Consider the following 19,960-nt stretch of genomic DNA (forward strand, 5'->3'; position numbering starts at 1 on the left):
AGTAATTTTTTGCTCAGGCAGTAGACCCATAGCACCAAAAGCATCTTTTTTTTGCAGAAAATAAGAATCATGGTTGCAAACAGCAATCATGATTTTGTTGAACAAATGTCGTTCCATTCTAAAACGACGTCTAAAGTACGTATCAGGGAATGCACTATTAGGAACAAAATAATCATCCAAGAGTTCCATACCTCGTCGTTGCCTGCTTCTATCAAGGTTTCCGGAACGGTTGGGCCTGCAGATCTGAGCCGCAGCTTGAATGACTCGACGGGAATGTGAGGCTCTGCCCCTTCTTACTTCGTCATCTCTCATTTGACGCTCCTCATCCTCTTCCCTCTCATTTTTTACCCCCTGGTGATTGAACATTGCTTCTGATTCGTTAAACAATTCTTCCTCTTCCTGATTGAATTCCCACATCATCCTTGAGGAAGAAGAAGAAGACATTGAAAGAAAGAAACAGAAACTATGAATAATGATACAGATTTTTGTGAATAAGGAAGCAAAAACTATGAATAATGATAAAGATCTTGAGAATTTTGGTGTGAGATTTGTGAGGATGGATGGTGGATTATATAGAGGATTCAGAAAGGATTAGGTTGTGCATAATGCCACGTGGCATGCCGTCATTCGTTACAAATCTGATGGAAATCTATCCTTAAAGATTGTGAACAAATTATGACACGTGGCATGCCGTCATTCGTTAAAAATCTGATGGAAATCTATCCTCAAAGATTGTGAACCGATTATGACACGTGGCGCGACGTGATTGGTTAATAATCTTATCAGAAATCCATCACCAATAATTGTATTATTTTGTATTATTTAATAACACTTCGGATAATGACACGTGGCGCAACGAGAACGATTAAAAATCTTATCCGATATTACAATTAAAATTATTTTGTATTATTTTATAAATAAAAAAAATACTAATATTTTATTGCCTATTGCCAGGGCTATTGAAGTGTAACGGTGGAGATGCAAATTCTATTGCCAGGGCTACTTACTGTTCATTAAGGGCAGTTACTGTTCATTAGGTGGATTGAATATTGTATTGCCAGGGGGAAGGGTTTCAACGCTGGAGTTGTTCTTAGAAAACAAAGAGAACAACAACGTCTACTCACCGGCGCAGTTTTAACGCCGCACGGTTTAGAAAGACCCGCCATGTCAGCAGCCGGTTACTCCAGCAGGTGCTGGACACGTGTCGGTCAATACCATCATTAGGTGCGTGAGGTTGAAGCAGCGGCTGCTTCTCCTTTCCATTTTTGTTTGTCTGTCCTGTCTCTCGCTTCCCCCAGACCTTTTGGCGAAAATTTTCAGAATTCCATTTTTGTCCTCTTCCCTTCCCCTCTTCTCTCCTCTCTGGAAGGTACTTAATTTTAATGGCTGCTACAAAACGCTAGCCGCTTTTTACTGTCGAAACGACAACGCCTGGGCAGCACCTGTGAGTTCATCTTCATCATTTCTCAATTTTATGTGCAATTTTATTGTTTGAGCGCTGAATTTTTTGACGTTGGTGTATTTTTTTCTGTAATTCTATGATTAATTTCGAATTTTGTTTCAATTTATTTTCCCTTTGATCCCTGTTTGGCTCCCGAGAAAATTGAGGGATGGGAAAAGACAGGGTAATGTAATGTTGGTTAACTTTGCCCACCAATTGTGCTGAAATTATTTATGTCTTTTCATTGTGCCCACCAAACAAAAACAACGTTCTGTGGATTGTTTCTGAAACTTAGTTGTATGTGTTGACATCATGAACTTTCAGTGATATGAAGGCGTCTGAGTTTTGTTTTGGAGATAACTGAATTTCCGTGAGGAACATTCAAGTTTGAACGATAATTTGTCCTTTGATTTGGGTTAGATTTGGGCATATATTCAGAATGGCAGAAGACGGCCTACGAATTGGTGGGCTTTCTTCTGGTCTAGCCGTGTTATTGAATGGCGAAGGCAGTAAAGAGAATTCGTTGAAAACCCATCTTGTTTCAAATTGTGATGATTTTGGCTACCAATCAGTGGAGCGTAGCTTAGAATATGTTCTTGGTCTCCCTAACAAATCTGTTAGTTCATTGGCCAGTCCAGTTGACAGCAATCTAGTTCGTTGTATTATACAGAATGAATTCCCTAAACTGCATGCAAATTCAAGTGTGTTTAGAAACAGAGATGGAGTTTGTATTTCTGGAGATGGTTGTACACCCCACATCATTGGTCTTGATGAATCCAGTATTCGTGGTGATATTAGAGTGATTAAACCACCTTTGCTTATTGAGAGCTTGGCAATGTTCAGCAGTGCCAGGGCTAATGCTTTTGTGTGGAAACTGGAAAGGTAAATGGATGTATGAAGTTATTCTAGAAACTTCGGGAATTCAGCAGCTTGGGTGGGCAACTGTGTCTTGCCCTTTCACTGACCATAAGGTTGTAGGTGATGCAGACGATTCATATGCATTTGATGGGAGGAGGGTTAGAAAATGGAACAAGGAAGCTGAGCCATATGGTCAGTCATGGGTTGTTGGTGATGCCATTGGTTGCTGCATAGATTTGGATTGTAATGAAATATCATTCTACAGAAATGGTGTCTCACTTGGGCCCGCATTTCATGGCATTTGTAAGATGGGACCAGGGTCTGGTTATTATCCTGCAGTTTCTCTTTCTCAAGGCGAAAGATGTGAATTAAATTTTGGTGCCCGCCCCTTTAGATTCCCCATTGAAAGATACCTCCCCCTTCAGGCACCTCCATTCTTAGTTCTGTTTGCTACTCAGTTGCTGTATTGCTTGTCAAGGCTGTTGGGTCTGCACTCTGTGGAGCAGGCAAAGCACTCTTCTGTTCAGAAGTTGAGGAGACTAAAGAGGTTTGTTTCACATGAAGAACTTTTTTATCCTGTTTCTCATGGCATATGTGAGGAAATTTTCTCAGTACTTGGGGTAGATGTGTGGAGCACAGAGTACATTGCCTGGGGTCCATTTCTGTCATTCGTGATGGAAATGTTTGGGTTGCAGATTCCACGTGATTATTCAAGTTTAGATAGAGTTCTTGATGTCTTTCTAGAGTTTGAAGGATCAAATTTGTTGTTTGAACATTTCATAAATGCCTTGGCTTGTGGTTGCAAGACAGCTCCACTGGTTCTGGAAGATTGCCCATGTTCAGGGTCATACCCATACCTTGCGATGGCAATCCACATCTTGCGACGACAAAACTTATGGTGCTTTGGTGGAAATCACCTGATTTTGAATTCCTTTTTGAAGGGTTTCTGTCACGGAAGAATCCAAATAAGCAGGACCTTGAATCCATGATACCATCTGTTTCGTGGCCTGGTTCAAGTGAGGACGTGTCATATGAAAGTAGCATGTTGTTGACAACTAGAGCTTTATCTGAAGCAGTCAGTAAGGTAATAACATATTGAGCTAAAGAGCTTAATTTTCTTTCATGCCATTGCTGCATTTATCTTGTTTGTATTGTCCATGTTATATTGAGAATGTGAATTTTGGGTAAATTGATGAGTCTTTTAGAAAATATTAATCATAACAAACGAGAGTGGAAGTGTATGGAAACATTTGTAAGAGTAACTGAACAGGAAGTACTATGAATTTCACAATTTTCTCTGTGGATGATTTCAATTAGATCAAGTCAGGCTTATAAGTTGAGCTTCATTGTTCAATAAAACCATATACATTGGCAGCACTGTAAATGCTCTTTAATATTTCTACCAAGAAGCATAATTTATGATTCATTTGAAACTATAAGTTGGTTTCTATAGTGAATCCCATGAAACTTTATATAATATGTTTGAATTTTTCAAAATTCATTGTGCATGACATATTTCTTACTTTTTTTTTTTAATTGAATGTAAAGGCATATTTCATCTAACCAGGCCATTTTTGGGAACAAATTCAGTTGTTAAAGATATAGATAAGGCCATTTGTGTTTTAATTGTTGGAAATATTTAGTTTCATATCCTGTATCAATATAAATCCATGCTTATTTCTTTGGACAAAAATATCCATGGTTATTTCCTTGGACAAATTTTTTCCGTTAGAAAATTAAGCTTTGACTTTAATAATGAATTTCCTTTTCTGGGTATATGCTGTAAACTGAGTTTGGGGAGAACTGCTTTCTATTTGAGGCAATTTGCATTATATGGTTGACATGATGAACCATATATAACATAACCAGCTTGTTTTATCGGGGTTTCCCCTGATCCTAATTATCTAGAGCTTATAATGGGAAACATACACATTGTGCAGTTCCACACTAATTTTGAGCTGACAATACATCTTATATTCACAGATTGAGGAAAAGCATAGGGATCTCTGTCGCTTGGTCATACAGTTTATACCACCTGTGACACCTCCCCAGTTTCCCGGTTCAGTGTTCAGAACTTTTTTACAGAACCTTCTACTAAAGAATAGAGGAGCTGACCGCAATCTTCCACCTCCTGGAGTTTCAAGCAATTCTGTTCTTGTTTCTTTGTACACAGTTATACTTCATTTCTTATCCGAAGGCTTTGGCATGGGGGATATTTGTGGCTGGTTGAAAGGCAGTGAAAATGGCCCTGATGTTGGTTTTCTTCATAGGGGTGGTCACCGAAGCTTTCCTGTAGATCTATTTCTTAGAAATGATCCTCATCGAAATGACAGTCCTAGGCTTGGAGGATCATTTAGCCATCTTTCAAAATCAAATCGGGTATATGATGAGGAAACAGAACTAATTCGGTGGGAGGAAGGCTGTATGGACGATGAAGAAACCAGAGTGACTCATTCAAGTACAAAAAAGCCGTGTTGTTGCTCATGCTACAATGATGATTTTACAAGAATCTCAAATTATCCAATTGGATACACAGCCAAAGGTTCTAGTGTCCATTGCAGTTCCATTCCAGAGAGATCTGCCCATGTTGCTACAGAATGCAGTACTGGAAGTTTGAATGATGAAATAGAAGATAAACCTAGCTCTAGTTATTGATCTGAATCTGAGTTTAGTTATCACCCAGTGCAGCATATGAGATTTGTACCAAGGGAAAGTAATATGTCTTCAGCTACACTAAGAGAAGAAGAACTTCTAGATATTTTGCTGCTGTTATATCATATAGGCCTTGCACCAAATTTTAAGCAGGTAAGGAGATATTGGGGCATGATTGTTCTTATCCTTACAGAATACAGAGTTTTGCTGATAAATGTGTTTTTTTTTTTAATCATTATCAATATTGTTGTAGTCATGGTCTAATGTGGTTGTCTTTAAGGTTAGCATTCTTTAAAAGATAAAATTTGTCAAGGCTAAAGCGCAAAATACATTGAAATTGTGATCTATTTTTTATTCGAATGGTAAACTGTTGTTTGGTTTTATCTTTTCTTGATTTAATTGTGATCTTCTATTTCTCATTCTTTTACTCTGCTATGTTGTTGTGTGCTTTTATTTATTTGTATATTTGTCTTGTCTTCTATGTGAAATGAACAAAACCTTCTAGGTGAGAACATTGTCTTCTTACCGATTAATCTTAAATAGCTCATGGAAGAAGCTGATAAACTAATAAGGGGAAGAGCTTTCATTGAGTATTTATGCATGCTTGTATCCCGATTGTTGCGAGATTTGATTTATTAAAAAACCTGGTTGCAGGCATCGTATTACATGTCTCACCAGTCACAGTCAATATCCCTCATGGAAGAAGCTGATAAACAAATAAGAGAAAAAGCTTGCAGTGAGCAATTAAAGCGTTTGAAAGAAGCTCGTAATGGTTATAGAGAAGAAGTTATTGATTGTGTCAGACAATGTGCTTGGTAAGATGACCTTGAAGATTAGCTTGTTTCCATAATCTGTATATGTACAGTTTACATCAATTTTCTTGCCTGCAACTGTTCAGAATATTTAACTTAATTTTGCCCCTCCTTTTTCTGTTAAATATACGTTGCATGGTTTGTTAGTTAATTTAACCTTAGTCGTAGGTATACTGCTTAGAGGAGTGTTGAGAAAGATCTCTGATAGAAGAACAGCTAAACAAGTCATTTAATTTTACGTACTTTAGTATGTACCTGAAAAGATAAATAGTTTAGTTATTTATTCACATTTACATACATCTGTTTCCGTTTGTCACTTTGTCATGTCTTGCAGGTACCGTATTTCTCTGTTTTCTCGATGGAAGCAAAGAGGAATGTATGCAACATGCATGTGGACTGTCCAGTTGCTTTTGGTTCTTACCAAAGTCGATCTGCTGTTCCTTTATATCCCTGAATATTATCTGGAAGCTCTTGTAAGTTAACTTTTTATTTATTCGATCTAACAATGTTTGATAGGCTATGAGTCGTCATAATATTTCCATCTCAATAGGAGAATATTTGTGTTTTCCCTTGTTTTTGTAATAAGCAGACTTTGATGTTTGCACTTGTTTTATTGCATGTGGGATAATCCTATTTTTTTTTTAAAAAAAATTTTTCATGTTTTTTATTCAATGTTTCTTTGATGGCGATATTTGCATGTTACTGAAATTCTCAAGAAGGATATCAGGTAGATGCAGTTTGTACCCTTAGAGTAGTCCTAGAATTACATTATGATGCTATACAACTGCTTGGGAAAATTCCGAGACAGAAAGTTTTTAATTTTCTACAAATATGTCAGCCTCTGATTTTTTATATGTGACAAATCTAAAAAAGATAGAAGAAGTTCATCTGCTTGTTAATGTTTTGGGAAATACTGGATCTAGCCTCTAATTGCAATGACCTCTTGAGCCAATTCTTCTGAAGCCCTGTATTTGAAATTTATTCATTACTCTTCTATTCCCTTGCAGGTCGATTGCTTTCATGTGTTGCGCAAAAGTGATCCACCATTTGTACCTTCATCAATATTTATCAAGCAAGGCCTTGCTTCATTTGTATGTTTATTCTTTTAATCTTGTGTTTTCCTACTTTCTATTATATGCTGCTGTTTATAATTTGACTAGACATTTACATAATGTAAAATACAAATAGTAGGCTTGATGGATTTGAAAATGATAAATTATTTAATTTTAGATATGATAATTGAGCATCGAGATAATTTATATTTTGATTCACCTGATGAATATTATCATTTTAAGTTCTATATTTAAGCATTCCTCTGAAGGAAAACAATAAATTTGTTTTATGGAATGCTCCGTATTATTGTTTTGGTTCGTATAATTTGTAAATGCATGTCTTGCTATGTATAATTCTTTTATCTCAACACATATTACATCCCCTGAAATTTGGATCCTGAATCATATTGACAGGCCAAAACATGGCCAGGCAGGACTTAATGAAGATTATGAGTTTTTTTTTTCTCTCTGTTTTCTCTAGATTTTTGAGTGCGTCTTGTTTCCCAGGTCACTTTTGTGGTCACGCACTTCAATGATCCTCGGATATCAAGTGCACATCTTAGGGATCTGCTTCTCCAATCAATCTCAGTCTTGGTACAGTACAAAGAATATCTGTCCGTTTTTGAGAGTAATGAAGCAGCCACCCAGAGAATGCCCAAGGCATTGCTGTCAGCATTTGATAATAGATCCTGGATTCCAGTGACAAACATTCTTCTGCGTTTGTGCAAGGGATCTGGCTTTGGTTGTTCAAAGCACGGAGAATCGTCGTCTTCATCCGTTGTCTTCCAGGTAAATGATCCTTAATTATGGTTTTAGGATTTTTGTTGTATAATGTATTACAACTGAATAACTTCTGATTCTTCTTTTGCCTTTTAATCCGTAAAGAGATTGTTAGGAGAAACATGTGTCAATGATCAAGAATTGTTCTCAGCTTTTATCAATCGCCTATTTAACACCCTCAGCTGGACGATGACTGAATTCTCAGTCTCTGTTAGAGAAATGCAAGAGAAGTACCAGGTATGGATTAATATTATTGTTATAATGATGACGATGATGATAATAATTATTATTATCATTGTTATTATCACTACTATTATTATCATATTCATATGTTTGACTTGATTAGCTTTATCTCTGTTTTCTGGTTATGTATCTCTAAGCTTAAACACCTTGGTCCTTTTGAGAAGAAAGACTCTCACGCGCTATATATATAGGCGCACACACATTGAAGGAAATTTTTTACATGTATCAGGGCTTGTTTGGTGGATTTTGGAAAACTATTTTTCAAACTTGTTTTAGACTTTTGAGGAATGGAAACGGAAATCAATCTCGGGATTGTTTAATGAAATGCGTGTTTGGAAGCTATAACACCGAACCAATTTTGTATTTACTGAATGAAATGCAAAAATTTTCATAAATTGACTACTTGATGAAAACATTAATTTTTAGTATTTTTAGTAATAGAAAATGAAAACGTCAAATTCTAGTATTCTTAGCTATAGAAATTATCATGTACTACAGTTTCTGTTGCCAATGCTTGATGTTAGGAATTATATAGACTACTTTTTATATGCCTTTAGTTACTGAATAAAAAGTGTAGTGAAACATCCAGTTTTGAAGAGGGATAATACAACATAGCTAAACGCCCATAATAAAATTAAGTGAAGCAAGTCAATCTTTGTCTAGCTTGGATTGGCATGTAAGCTCGTCTGTACCTAGATCCAATGCATTATTGACCAACCATAGCCGTATATTTGGGCAACCCAAACCCTCAACTTGCACAAATTCTCTGGTGGAGCTTTGCTACGGGGTTCTCTTTACTGGAAAAATTCCTGAAGAGGAGATTAACTCAAAACCATGGGCACAATTCCCACAAGGCCACTCAAAGACTTGGTATGGGTTGACAGGCGGAATGAGTAATGAAAGAGAGATGTGCTTTCTTGATTGTACACATTATAAGTGAAGAACTGGGCAAAATAAAGAGCGTATTTTTTTTTCTCCAAGTCCATAGTAGTGTTTGGAAGATAAAATAGAGAATTTCTGAACTGTAACTTGGTTTCCAAATTTTTTTGAAAGCAGAACCTAATATGCTCCTCACCAAATATTGATGATCTTTTCAAACATTTGGGCAGAATAAATAAGGAGGGCACATTTGTTAATGCAATTTAAATTACTTTTGTTTGAGACCTCTTCTATGTATGGAGAAAATTATATGCATAATCATTATTTTTTCAAATTTGGACCTTGTCTGAACTTTGGTTATCTTTCTTAATAACCAAATAGAATATTGTTTTATATTTTAGTTTTGGAAAAAGATATAAATGGCCTAATATTTAACCAATTTGACTAGGCTATTTATGTTCTAGTCTTTTGTATTTACCCATCAGACATTTTTTTTTATTTTTAAATTTAATAAAACATCTTTTGCAGGTATTAGAGTTCCAGCAAAAGAAATGCAGTGTCATATTTGATCTTTCATGCAATTTGACAAGGGTTTTGGAGTTCAGTACCCACGCGATACCTCAAGCATTTCTGTCTGGAGCTGAAACAAACCTTCGAAGGTTGATGGAGTTGATTGTCTTTATTCTGAACCACATAACTTCAGCAGAAGATGCTGAATTTTTTGACTTGTAAGATTCTGTGCTTGCAAGTGCAGTCTACTATTACTTTCCATTTATCATCTGAGATGATATATGCACTCCAAAAATGATTTCTCACACTTCTCTATGGTCTCACATTCTTGCAAATGCAGTCTACCATTACCTTCCATTTATCATCTGAGATGATATATGCACTCCAAAAATGACTTCTCACACTTCTCTATGCTCTCACATTCTTGCAAATGCAGTCTACCATTACTTTCCATTTATCATCTGAGATGATATATGCACTCCACAAATGACTTCTCACACTTCTCTATGCTCTCACATTCTTGCAAATGCAGTCTACCATTACTTTCCATTTATCATCTGAGATGATATATGCACTCCAAAAATGACTTCTCACACTTCTCTATGCTCTCACATTAAGGCATGCAAGAAAACTCTGGAGTGCATATGAAAGTCCCTGTCTATCTTCCATAGTGTTTTCTTCTTTGGAATTTTCATTGTTCATTTTTGACTTTTGTAGCTTGATCTAGCTTTCTCATTGTTGATTCTCATAACCTGTGTTATGATAAACTGAACCTGGTCTGTTTACTTAGTTACCTTAACATTTATGATTTTTTTTTGCAGGTCACTGAGACGACATGGCCAATCTTTAGAAAAAGTAAACCGAGGGATGATATTGGCACCCCTTGTAGGCATTATCTTGAACTTGTTAAATGCCGGCGAGCATATGGAATGCAGGGAGTACAATGATGTTGTGAGCATCTTTGCAAACATGGGTTGCCTTGACAGTTTTCATTGCAGATTCCAGTATCTAGTGGATTACAACTGGGTTAGCTCCTCTCTCTCTCTCTCTCTCTCTCCAAAGCAAATTCTTTTTAAAACTTGTTTTCTTCTCCTTCGGAGCGAGTTCAAGTGTAATGTTGACTGTTTCTGAATGATACGAGAGCTACTGATTAATATCATACCATATTGTCAATCTGGTTTTATCATCGTTCCTGTCTTATGTATACAATTAATTATATATCAATGACCTCGTTTCTACCTATTCAGGAGTTTTGTGAAGCATTTAAAGTGATTGAGTTGGGCTTTGTAGCTGTGTATTTAGGTGATTTATTATATAGCTCTGTCCTTGACATTCTTGGAACTCCACATAACGAATATTAGGAACACTAACAAAACAAACAATTAAAGCTCCACATTGGATTCTTTTTGTATTTTCCAGACTTATTTATACTATAGTTTATTTTTCAGGATGGAACCTGTAGAGGCGATGCGTATCTTGTAAAACTTGCCCAGCTAGAGAATTTTCTGAGCCTTCTCAGCCAGAGCCAATCACAAGAAAATACAATATGCAGGGGTAAAACGGATGGGGATGATGGCCTGTGCTGCATCTGTTACGCCTGTGAAGCAGATGCCCAGTTTTCACCTTGTTCGCACAGGTCTTGTTATGGTTGCATAACCAGGCATCTTTTGAATTGCCACAGATGCTTTTTTTGCAATGCAACAGTTGTGGACGTTGTCCTGATCAGTGAGAAGACGGGTTGAAAACATTGCTTTGTAGTCTTTCCCTTTTAGTTTGTGGTCTTGTTTCCCCTTCTAGTGATCCTTGAGCAAGTCAGCAACCAAACAGTCGATCCTGGGTAAGTAAGCATCAGCCACAGATGGTTGTGAAATAATAGAGCTCACAAGGAAGAAAAAGCGAAAGAAATATAGAAGATAAGTTACTTCCAATTTCTGCGGTTAGATTTATAGTTATACAGTGTGTATATGATCGATATCAGTTACTAAAGTGGTTAGGGTATGGAGAAGATCGTAGCGGGGGGATGGTTGGTTACGAATTTTGTAGAAGAGGTTAGATCTTAGAGGGCATTATTTTTGTAAATATGAGATGTAAATGGAAAGGAAATTCTTTTGGCTTTCTGTCTCTCAAAACTATGCACTTGGAAATTTATAGCATTCAGTAAAAAATGGTGCTTGAGATAGTTTCTCCTTCCAGCCTTGCAGCCGCTTCCAAAGTCTTTCCTTGATATGATTGAAACACGCGGTTTTATTTCGACCAACCGAAGTGGGTAGCCCCAAATACTTTTCGTGCCTATCCACCCGAGTCACCCCCAATAGACAGCTTAGGACATCCTGATCGCAGCTGCTAGTGTTGCGGCTGAAACAAACAGCACTTTTGTGCACGTCAAACGACTGTCCCGAGGTAGCTTTTGTAGCGGTTTAGGCTATCTCCAACCGATGGCTGGCCAGAGGGCTCGTTTTAGCCCTCTGGCCCTCCAAGATCCTTCAAGATATTAATATTTTAATGAACAGTACATGGCCATGTTTGCTTTCGTCTCCAACCGAGAGCCAAAAGGCCAGAGGGCTCGTTTTAACCCTATCACAAAAAACCGTCTCCAACTGAGGGTCATAGAGCCAAACATAATTTATTATTTAAAAACTACAACTTAAATGTTGTTTAAGTTTCATGTTGTTAAATGGTTTTTTTAACAAATATGAAAAACTAGAAATGTTTTTAATAATTTGTAAAATGTTAAAAACTACAAATTTTGTAAAATAAAAGTTATAGGAAAAAAATAGAATTTAAAAAAAAAATGAAAAATAGAAGTTATAGGAAAAATTTCGTAAATACAAAATAATAATAAAACTGTAAAAAAAAAAAATTCAAATCAATCCTGTCGGTTAAAACCGACAGGAATACATTCATATTATTTAGTATAAATGTATTATTGTAAACTGACATGATTGATTTGAATTTTGGCCAGCCCTTCAGCCCTCTCTAATTCTATGGGGCCTTCTCAGATTCCATAGCCTTTTGGCCTAGCCTTCGGTTGGAGACGGTTTTCGGGCTATTTTCGGCCCTCTGGACCCTTCGGTTGAAGATGGCCTTAGGATCTCAACAATCTCAGAGCAATTGGCCGAATCAGCCTTGGCGAATAGGGGACTATCGAGATTCCCTAAATTTTACCCTCACGCCCATATTTAGTAAGAAGGGCCGATAGGCCTTCCACGCACGAGAGGAAAGGGTAGGGAAAAAGGGGGTCTCCCTGTCTAAGACCCCTTTTGGGTCGGAGATAACCATATGGGGATCCATTAACCAGGAAAAAGTACGGCATAGTAGAAACGCACCGCATCAAAAGATTGATCCAATTTGAGGGAAATCCCATGGTAACCATGACACCCCTAAGGAAAACCCAATCAACACGATCATAAGCCTTGCTTATATGAAGCTTCAAATCCATAAAGCCTTTTTTACCTCTCTTGAACTTGAAAAGAAAGTTGGCAATTTCTGTAGCTAGAATTGTGTTATCAGAGATCATGCGACCAGGTACAAATGCACCTTGATGATGGGAAATAAGGCTGGGAAGGACCAATTTGAGGCGATTGGTTAGTACCTTGGAGGCAATCTTATAGATGACATTGCATAGGCTTATAGGCCGAAAGTGAGACATCTCCCTAGGATTCGACTGCTTTGGAATGAGAGTGACAAAAGTATAATTTATCTTACTGAGCATTTTCCCCAACTAAATGAAGGAAATGACCGCCTTGGAAACATCCGTACCAACGATTTTCTAGTAATTTTGGTAAAACAATGGAAGGAGACCATCCGAACCCGAAGCTTTTAGAGCCTCCATTTGGAATAGCGTCCCTTTAACATCATCCTCAGTAAAACTGGCATTGAGAGTATTGAGGTTCCCCTCATCCAATCTGCATCCAACCACATCAAAAAATTTTGAAGCCTCCTCATTCCTTCTCTGCTATGACTTGAAAGTAGAAGAGAAGTAATTCGACACAACATTTTCTATATCCCTGTTAGCTTAAACCCAGGTTCCCGAAGCATTATTCAGTCCGTAGATATGGTTTTTGACCTTTCTTCTCGCAACATGTCTATGGAAGTGGCGAGAATTTTGATCCCCATGCTTGAGCCATATGGTTCTAGACCTCTACTGCTAATAGGATTTGTCAAGAGAAAGGAGGTCATCCAATTGGGAAAGAAGGTTGGCTAAGGATGAAGTCAAGTGTAGCATAAATCGAGTCAATTCTAAGCTGTCTCTCTCAGAATGTCTTTTAGTGCCATTTGAGTAGGGCCACCCTGACAAGCTTGATCTTCTCACACACTCGAAACATCGAGACACCAAACACATGAGTAATCCACGCCTGGCGTATAACATCCTCTCACTTCTCACGTTTCGTCCACATCTCCTCAAAACGAAAGAGATCAATTTTTCCAAGATTGCTTAAGATTGTGCCGAACTTCAAGGAGAATGGGGATGTGCTCAGACTTACTAGGAGGGAGGTGGTGCATCGAAGAGAAGGGAAAAATCCTTTTTTAGTCAAAAGTTGAGAGAACAAGATCCATGCATTCCTTAATGCCTCCATGCCTATTCGTCATCCAAGTGAACTTTCCTCGGTGAATCCCAAATCACTCAAGTGACAATCTTCAATAGCTTTACAGAAATTCAGAATCTGATGAATGGGTCTGAAACTCCCACCCTCTTTTTCCCCAGATTGAAGGAGTTCATTAAAATCTCCCTCACAGATTTAGGGGAAGGATGATTAGGAAGCAAGGATCGGAGTAAAGCCCAAGTTTTGGAATGACGATTGGTATTAGGATGGCCATAAAACCCCGTCAGAAGCCAGTGGTCAAAATTGCCATACCCCCAAATTTCAGCGTTAATATGGTGAGAGGAGGAAGATATAATCCATAATGGTGTTTCCCCATGCCAAAGCAGAACCAATCCACCAAATTTTCCATTCGAATCAACACAGAACGCTGAGTCAAAACCAAACTTAACTTTTAAAGTCCTAAAAACAGAACCATTGCATTTGGACTCACACAGAAATGCAATGTTGTGAGCTTGCTGATGGAGAATTCTAGTCAGAACTTGAACTGTCCGGGGGCTCCCAAGCCCCCAGCAGTTTCAAAATAGTACTCTTATTGTAGGCAGTAGGGTTGAGAGGGCTTAACTGCCACTGATCTTCCGTAAAGTTTGTCATAGCTTATCTTCCTTCCCAGCGAGCTGGAAATCTCAGTTTCCTCAAGCTCCTTGGAGGGGCTAATCATGACATCGTACAATTTCCCACATGGAGGAGACACAGGTCGAGTTGACCCCCTCAAGATCTCTTAATACCAACCTTTCCTCTATTTCGTACACCACTGCAACTTGAACCACCACCATCTTCTTCGTCTTTTTCCTATTGTTTACCTTCTTCTTTCCCCTCTTCATTATCATCTTGTACATCTTCTTCTTCCTCCTTAACTTCCCTCATCAATTCCCTCACCTTCTCCATCAACTCTTCCACCTTATTCAACACATTTTTCTTTTTCTTCTTCCTTAACTTCCTTCATCAATTCCTTCACCTCCTCCGTTAACTCTTCCACCTTCTTGAACACATTCATCTGAAAAATATCTTTCTTGTGGGTCAAACACCCTACAACCACCTTTAACTCCTTAATTTGTACTTTAAGCTCTCTAACATCATTTGTATCCGGAGTCAGGGTTTCTAGCATCATGATATCATCATCATCACCTTATGTCCAGTAGCCTGAGTTCATCTCTGCTCTAGTGGGCACGATCTCCCGAATCCCCACCGCCTTCCATTTATCGCCAGTCATCACAACTACATTTCAAAACACAATCAATCATAAACATTCACAAATATTCACGAAAATTCACTAAGAAATTCTAATAGTTTCACAATCCTTCATAAAGTTCATGACTTTTGAAATAAGGTTATACCTCTTAGCTCTCAGTTATGTACATCTGGACCTGTTCATGGATTGGCTGCTTATTCGTTGTCGACCATCGGAGAATTGTTGGGATGGCTACCAGATCAGTCATCTTGCAATACCATAGTGGCTTTTCCAGTTGGGCAGTTTTTTCGTATGCCCACACCTAAATGTACACTGAATTAGTACTCATCACAATCACAACAATTTGACCCATATTAGTCCTCAATCAAGCTAACAAATTGTACCTAAAAGGTATAACTTAACCCTTTGCAGCCCCATCCAAATCTTTGTCTCCTCTTACTACCCATTGATTGTTCATCTTCCTCCTCCTCATCTCCTTATGGCATCATGATCCCTTTTTCCTCTCCCTCTCTCTCTCCTAGAAGCAGCAAAACAAATGTTGTTCTGTAGTTGTTCAAACGATATCGCACCCCATGAATAAGTGTTGAACCTATCCATATCCTCTACGAGGTCCAAGTACTCTAGGTTCACACCCACATTACTCTTCACCCCCTATCAATATACCCTCGGCGAAGTAAACTAGCCCTATCTTCAACGCATCATCCTCATCCTCACAGTCTTGAAATGCCTTTTGAAGCTTGGCACCTGTCACTTTACCTTTGTCATTCACACCCTTACCGTTACCCTTACCCTTGCTACTCTCTCCAACAAAACCAAACTTTTAAGAAAAATACTTAGTCAACAACCTAATGTTGGAAGGCTCAACCTCTAGATCGTAAGGTTCGTCACAACGAAGCCCCATAATGAGGCAAAAGTCCTTCTTCATGAACCCAGTGACCTCACATCCTATTAAATATGTGAGTCCCTCTAGGTCCTGCACCCTTTGATTTGCCACTCTACGGAACAACAATATATGCACTAGATGTCTATTAAAGGCTAATCTATCGACACTCTCTAAGTGTCCAAAGCATGAGGCACTACAATCAGCAAGTTGTGCATCATTAAACTTGTGACGTGTGACTCTTAGGACATGACTAGCTTGAGAAAGGTTGTTAACCCTTCCCCTATAATATTCTTCCTCTTTTATTGCGAGTTCAACCCCTTCATTTGCCATCTCTAGTACACATAACAATATAAGCATTCATCACAACCAAATTGACGAACATATACCCTCATAACATCCAAATACAACAATGTTAATCATTGACACAACATATCAACAAGTTCTCATAACTACACATCTACTATGAACATACTTTCATGAGTTAAGAAATACCAAATTAATTCATAAAATTAACAATGATTCATCAACACAAATCATTCCCAACTCAACAATATAAATTCAACAAAACAAACTGAATCACATATACCTTGTACACAACCCATCAACCATAGTTCATAAACTTACATGTCACCAAAATTTTCAAATACTTCCACATCAACCAATATCATCAATCCACTTGCATAAATAACCATAAACACTAAAAAAGTACACAATTTCACATACATAACAAAATTATTTTCTAGGGTTCCAAATTTCCAAACTCACCAAATTTCAAATTTAGTTTCTGGAATCAAGTTTGACGTCGACTTTCGCGAAAGCAACAACTTTGAACCCACTCCAATCAAGGAACCACCAAATTTTTTCCGCATAAGCAACCTCACCCTCAAACCAATGATGCTTGAATGTCGAAGTGCATTGAGGTCGGAGACAACAACCACAAAAATACTCCAATTGGGTTTCGAACAGCAATGAACTTTTTGAACACTACCAAAGTTTTGAAAGAGCATGATGTTAGGGTGAGAAGGAGATTCTGGGAGGAAAAAAAATTTCTGGTTTCAACTATTGTTGTCGTGGGGAGGGAGGGGGAAAGTTTAATTCCCTATTTTTTGGAATTCTCGCGGATACCATTTTCATTAATTCACGGGTCTTTTTTAATGCGGTTTCATACTAAGCCCTTTCCGATGGATTCGTTTTCAGCCGTTAAAATTTAATCTTACGTTCCACATCCCGTTTGTACGTACCGTCCACAAACCTCTGTTCACACTTTGGAAATCATGAACTGTGCAAATACAAGTCCACCAAACCCCGGTACTGACTGAAAACGGGATTGATATACATTGTAGTAGGTATGTTCACTTTTTTTTTTTTTTCTCTTTAAATTTTCAAAGGCATTTTCTTGTCTTTATAAATTTGATGCAAGCTTGTATTTTGACATATAAACTACTTCCATGTTCTTGCTTTGGTTGTGCTCTAGCTTAGGCATTGAGTACTCTGTGAAACTAGTGTCGCAAAATTTGGATGCCCAAAACCCAAAAATGTTCTCTTGGTTATTTGGTGACTAAGAAATATGTAGTCATTCACTGTTGAATTTGATATGAATTACAGAGAAAAAATGGACATTATTTTAGGTTAAACAAAACACAAATCACCCCACAATAACAAAACCAAATTTCTAGGATTTATTGCGTTTTGTTAAAGACACGTGACCCTATTTCCAGTCTTTGATTATTTTCTTCTCGTATAAGCCTTTCGATCGCAATGAACTGTGGGATTTAACTTTGTCGTGCAACGCCTATTTCTCAGAAGTCTAGCAAAAAACCAGGACTCCTCATCGTCATCTTTTTTTCTACTTTGCCTTGTAGGAATATTGAATATGTGGCTAGGGCCCGTCCAAGGACTTAGGAGGTCATGTGCAAAATTTACTTTTATACCGAAATAAAAAATTTCATTGCTTACACTAAATTTTAAGTATAAGTATATTAGGTCTCGTTTGAAACATCAAACTGTACTGACTATTTCAGTCCAAAAAGATAATCTGGCATCAGATAATACTGACTAAATTATTTGGACGTTTGGTGCAATATCAACTAAAGGAGGAAGAAAACCTGGGAGAGAAAGAAGATGAATGAAGAAAACCTAGGATTGACAATGACAACGAGGGTGAGATTGCAAAATGATGCGAGAGGGATCGAGAGAGCGAGAGGGATAAAGACTTGACTAATAATACATAAGTTTTTTAGATGATAAATTAGCAAGTTCATACCATATAAAATATGTGGGATCGGTTTAATTAATACGAGTACTATTTAATGCATAATTGCACCAAACACTTAGTATCACATCCCGGCCCGGGCCCCCACCATATCTCGGGCTTGACTCCATCGTAACACGATATTGTCCGCTTTAGGCCTCAACCACGCCCTCACGATTTTGTTTCTGGGAACTCACACGAGAACTTTCCAGTGGGTCACCTATCCTGGGATTGCTCTTGCGCAAACTCGCTTAACTTCGGAGTTCCTACAAAACTCGAAGTTAGTGAACTCCCAAAAGGCCTCGTGCTACGTAGAGATGGGAATATACATATAAGGCTTACATGATCCTCACCCCTGGGCGATGTGGGATTTTACAATCCACCCCCCTTAGGGGCCCGACGTCCTCGTTAGCACAGATCTGGCCAAGGATTGGCTTTGATAGCAAATTGTCACATCCCGGCCTGGGCCCCCACCACATCCCTGGCTTGACTTCACCGTAGCACGATATTGTCCACTTTAGGCCCTGGCCACACCTTCACGGTTTTGTTTCTGAGAACTCACACGAGAACTTCCCAGTGGGTCACCCATCCTAGGAATGCTCTTGCCCGAACTCGCTTAACTTTGGAGTTCCAATGGAACTTGAAGCCAGTGAGTTCCCAAAAGGCCTCGTGCTAGGTAAAGATGGGAATATACATATAAGGTTTACAAGATCCACTCCCCTGGGTGATGTGGGATGTTACAATCCACCCCCCTTAAGGGCTCGATGTCCTCGTTGGCACATATCCGGCCAGGGATTGGCTCTGGTACCAAATTGTCACATCCTGGCCCGGGCCCCCACCATATCCCGGGCTCGACTCCATCGTAGCACGATATTGCCTGCTTTGGACCCCGACCATGCCCTCGCAGTTTTGTTTTTGGGAACTCACACGAAAACTTCCCAGTGGGTCACCCATCCTGGGATTGCTCTCGCGCGAACTCGCTTAACTTCGAAGTTCCTACGGAACCCGAAGCCAGTGAGCTCCCAAAAAGCCTCGTGCTAAGTAGAGATGGGAATATACATATAAGGCTTACAAGATCCTCACCCCTGGACGATGTGGGATCTTACACTCAGGTCCATATTATTTATCTTATCCGATCTTTTATAGGAACTGCCAAATGAGTCCTTAAAGTATTACAAAAGTTCCAATAAATACAATGCAATCTTTCTAAACACAGTACAGTAAAATAGGTGAACAAACTTTTTTGTAAAGAAATTGATTGCATGATAAAAAAAAGAAAAAGAAAAAAAAAAGGCTTTTTAGCCAAAATGGTCTTGAGATTGGCAGAACTTCTCAGTTTAGTCCTTGAGATTTAAATTGATGGAAGTGGTTTTTGAGTTGTTCCACCGTTAATTATTTTGGTCATTCAGTAAAAAATCGTTGTTAAATAAGAACAAAAAAGATAATATTCTCAATATTTGTCAAATCATTTTGGCTCATTGTTTATTAATTGAGGATATTTTTTCATTTTGATTCTTATTTAACATTTTTTTTTACGAAATGACTAAAATAATCGACAGTGGACAAATTCAATGATCACTTCTATCGATTTTCAAATCTCATAGACTAAAGTGAGAAATTATATCAATCGTAAAACCTATTTTGGCTAAAATGCCAAAAAGAAATAACAGCTAGCTATTATGGTGATGGGAAAAGGAGTTATATAGATAGGTCGTAACCCATGGAAAGGGATCCTCTCCAGATCCCTTCCACCAAATCCCCCAAATCTATCAATCTGAACCCTTGAAATTTGATCCAACGGCTAAA

The 19,960-nt window shown here is 38.2% G+C and overlaps 1 protein-coding gene across 1 annotated transcript; it reads left to right on the forward strand.

Annotated features, from left to right (window-relative positions):
* Positions 1 to 1,188: 1,188 nt before the first annotated feature.
* LOC125471069 (E3 ubiquitin-protein ligase RKP-like) lies at positions 1,189 to 11,419 on the forward strand. Its single transcript, XM_048570939.1, is given in 13 exon segments — positions 1,189 to 1,444; positions 1,766 to 2,309; positions 2,311 to 3,187; positions 3,190 to 3,383; positions 4,283 to 5,104; positions 5,606 to 5,766; positions 6,098 to 6,236; positions 6,771 to 6,854; positions 7,323 to 7,604; positions 7,701 to 7,832; positions 9,246 to 9,445; positions 10,049 to 10,253; positions 10,676 to 11,419. Coding segments are annotated over 12 exon segments (3,819 nt in total). The 5' UTR covers positions 1,189 to 1,444; positions 1,766 to 1,880; the 3' UTR covers positions 10,970 to 11,419.
* The last annotated feature ends 8,541 nt before the right edge of the window (positions 11,420 to 19,960 follow it).

Source organism: the organism of the source record quoted next, unplaced genomic scaffold, assembly GCF_019419815.1.
Source record: "Pyrus x bretschneideri cultivar Hongxiangsu unplaced genomic scaffold, Pyrus_bretschneideri_v1 Contig56, whole genome shotgun sequence".
Lineage (NCBI taxonomy): Eukaryota > Viridiplantae > Streptophyta > Magnoliopsida > Rosales > Rosaceae > Pyrus > Pyrus x bretschneideri.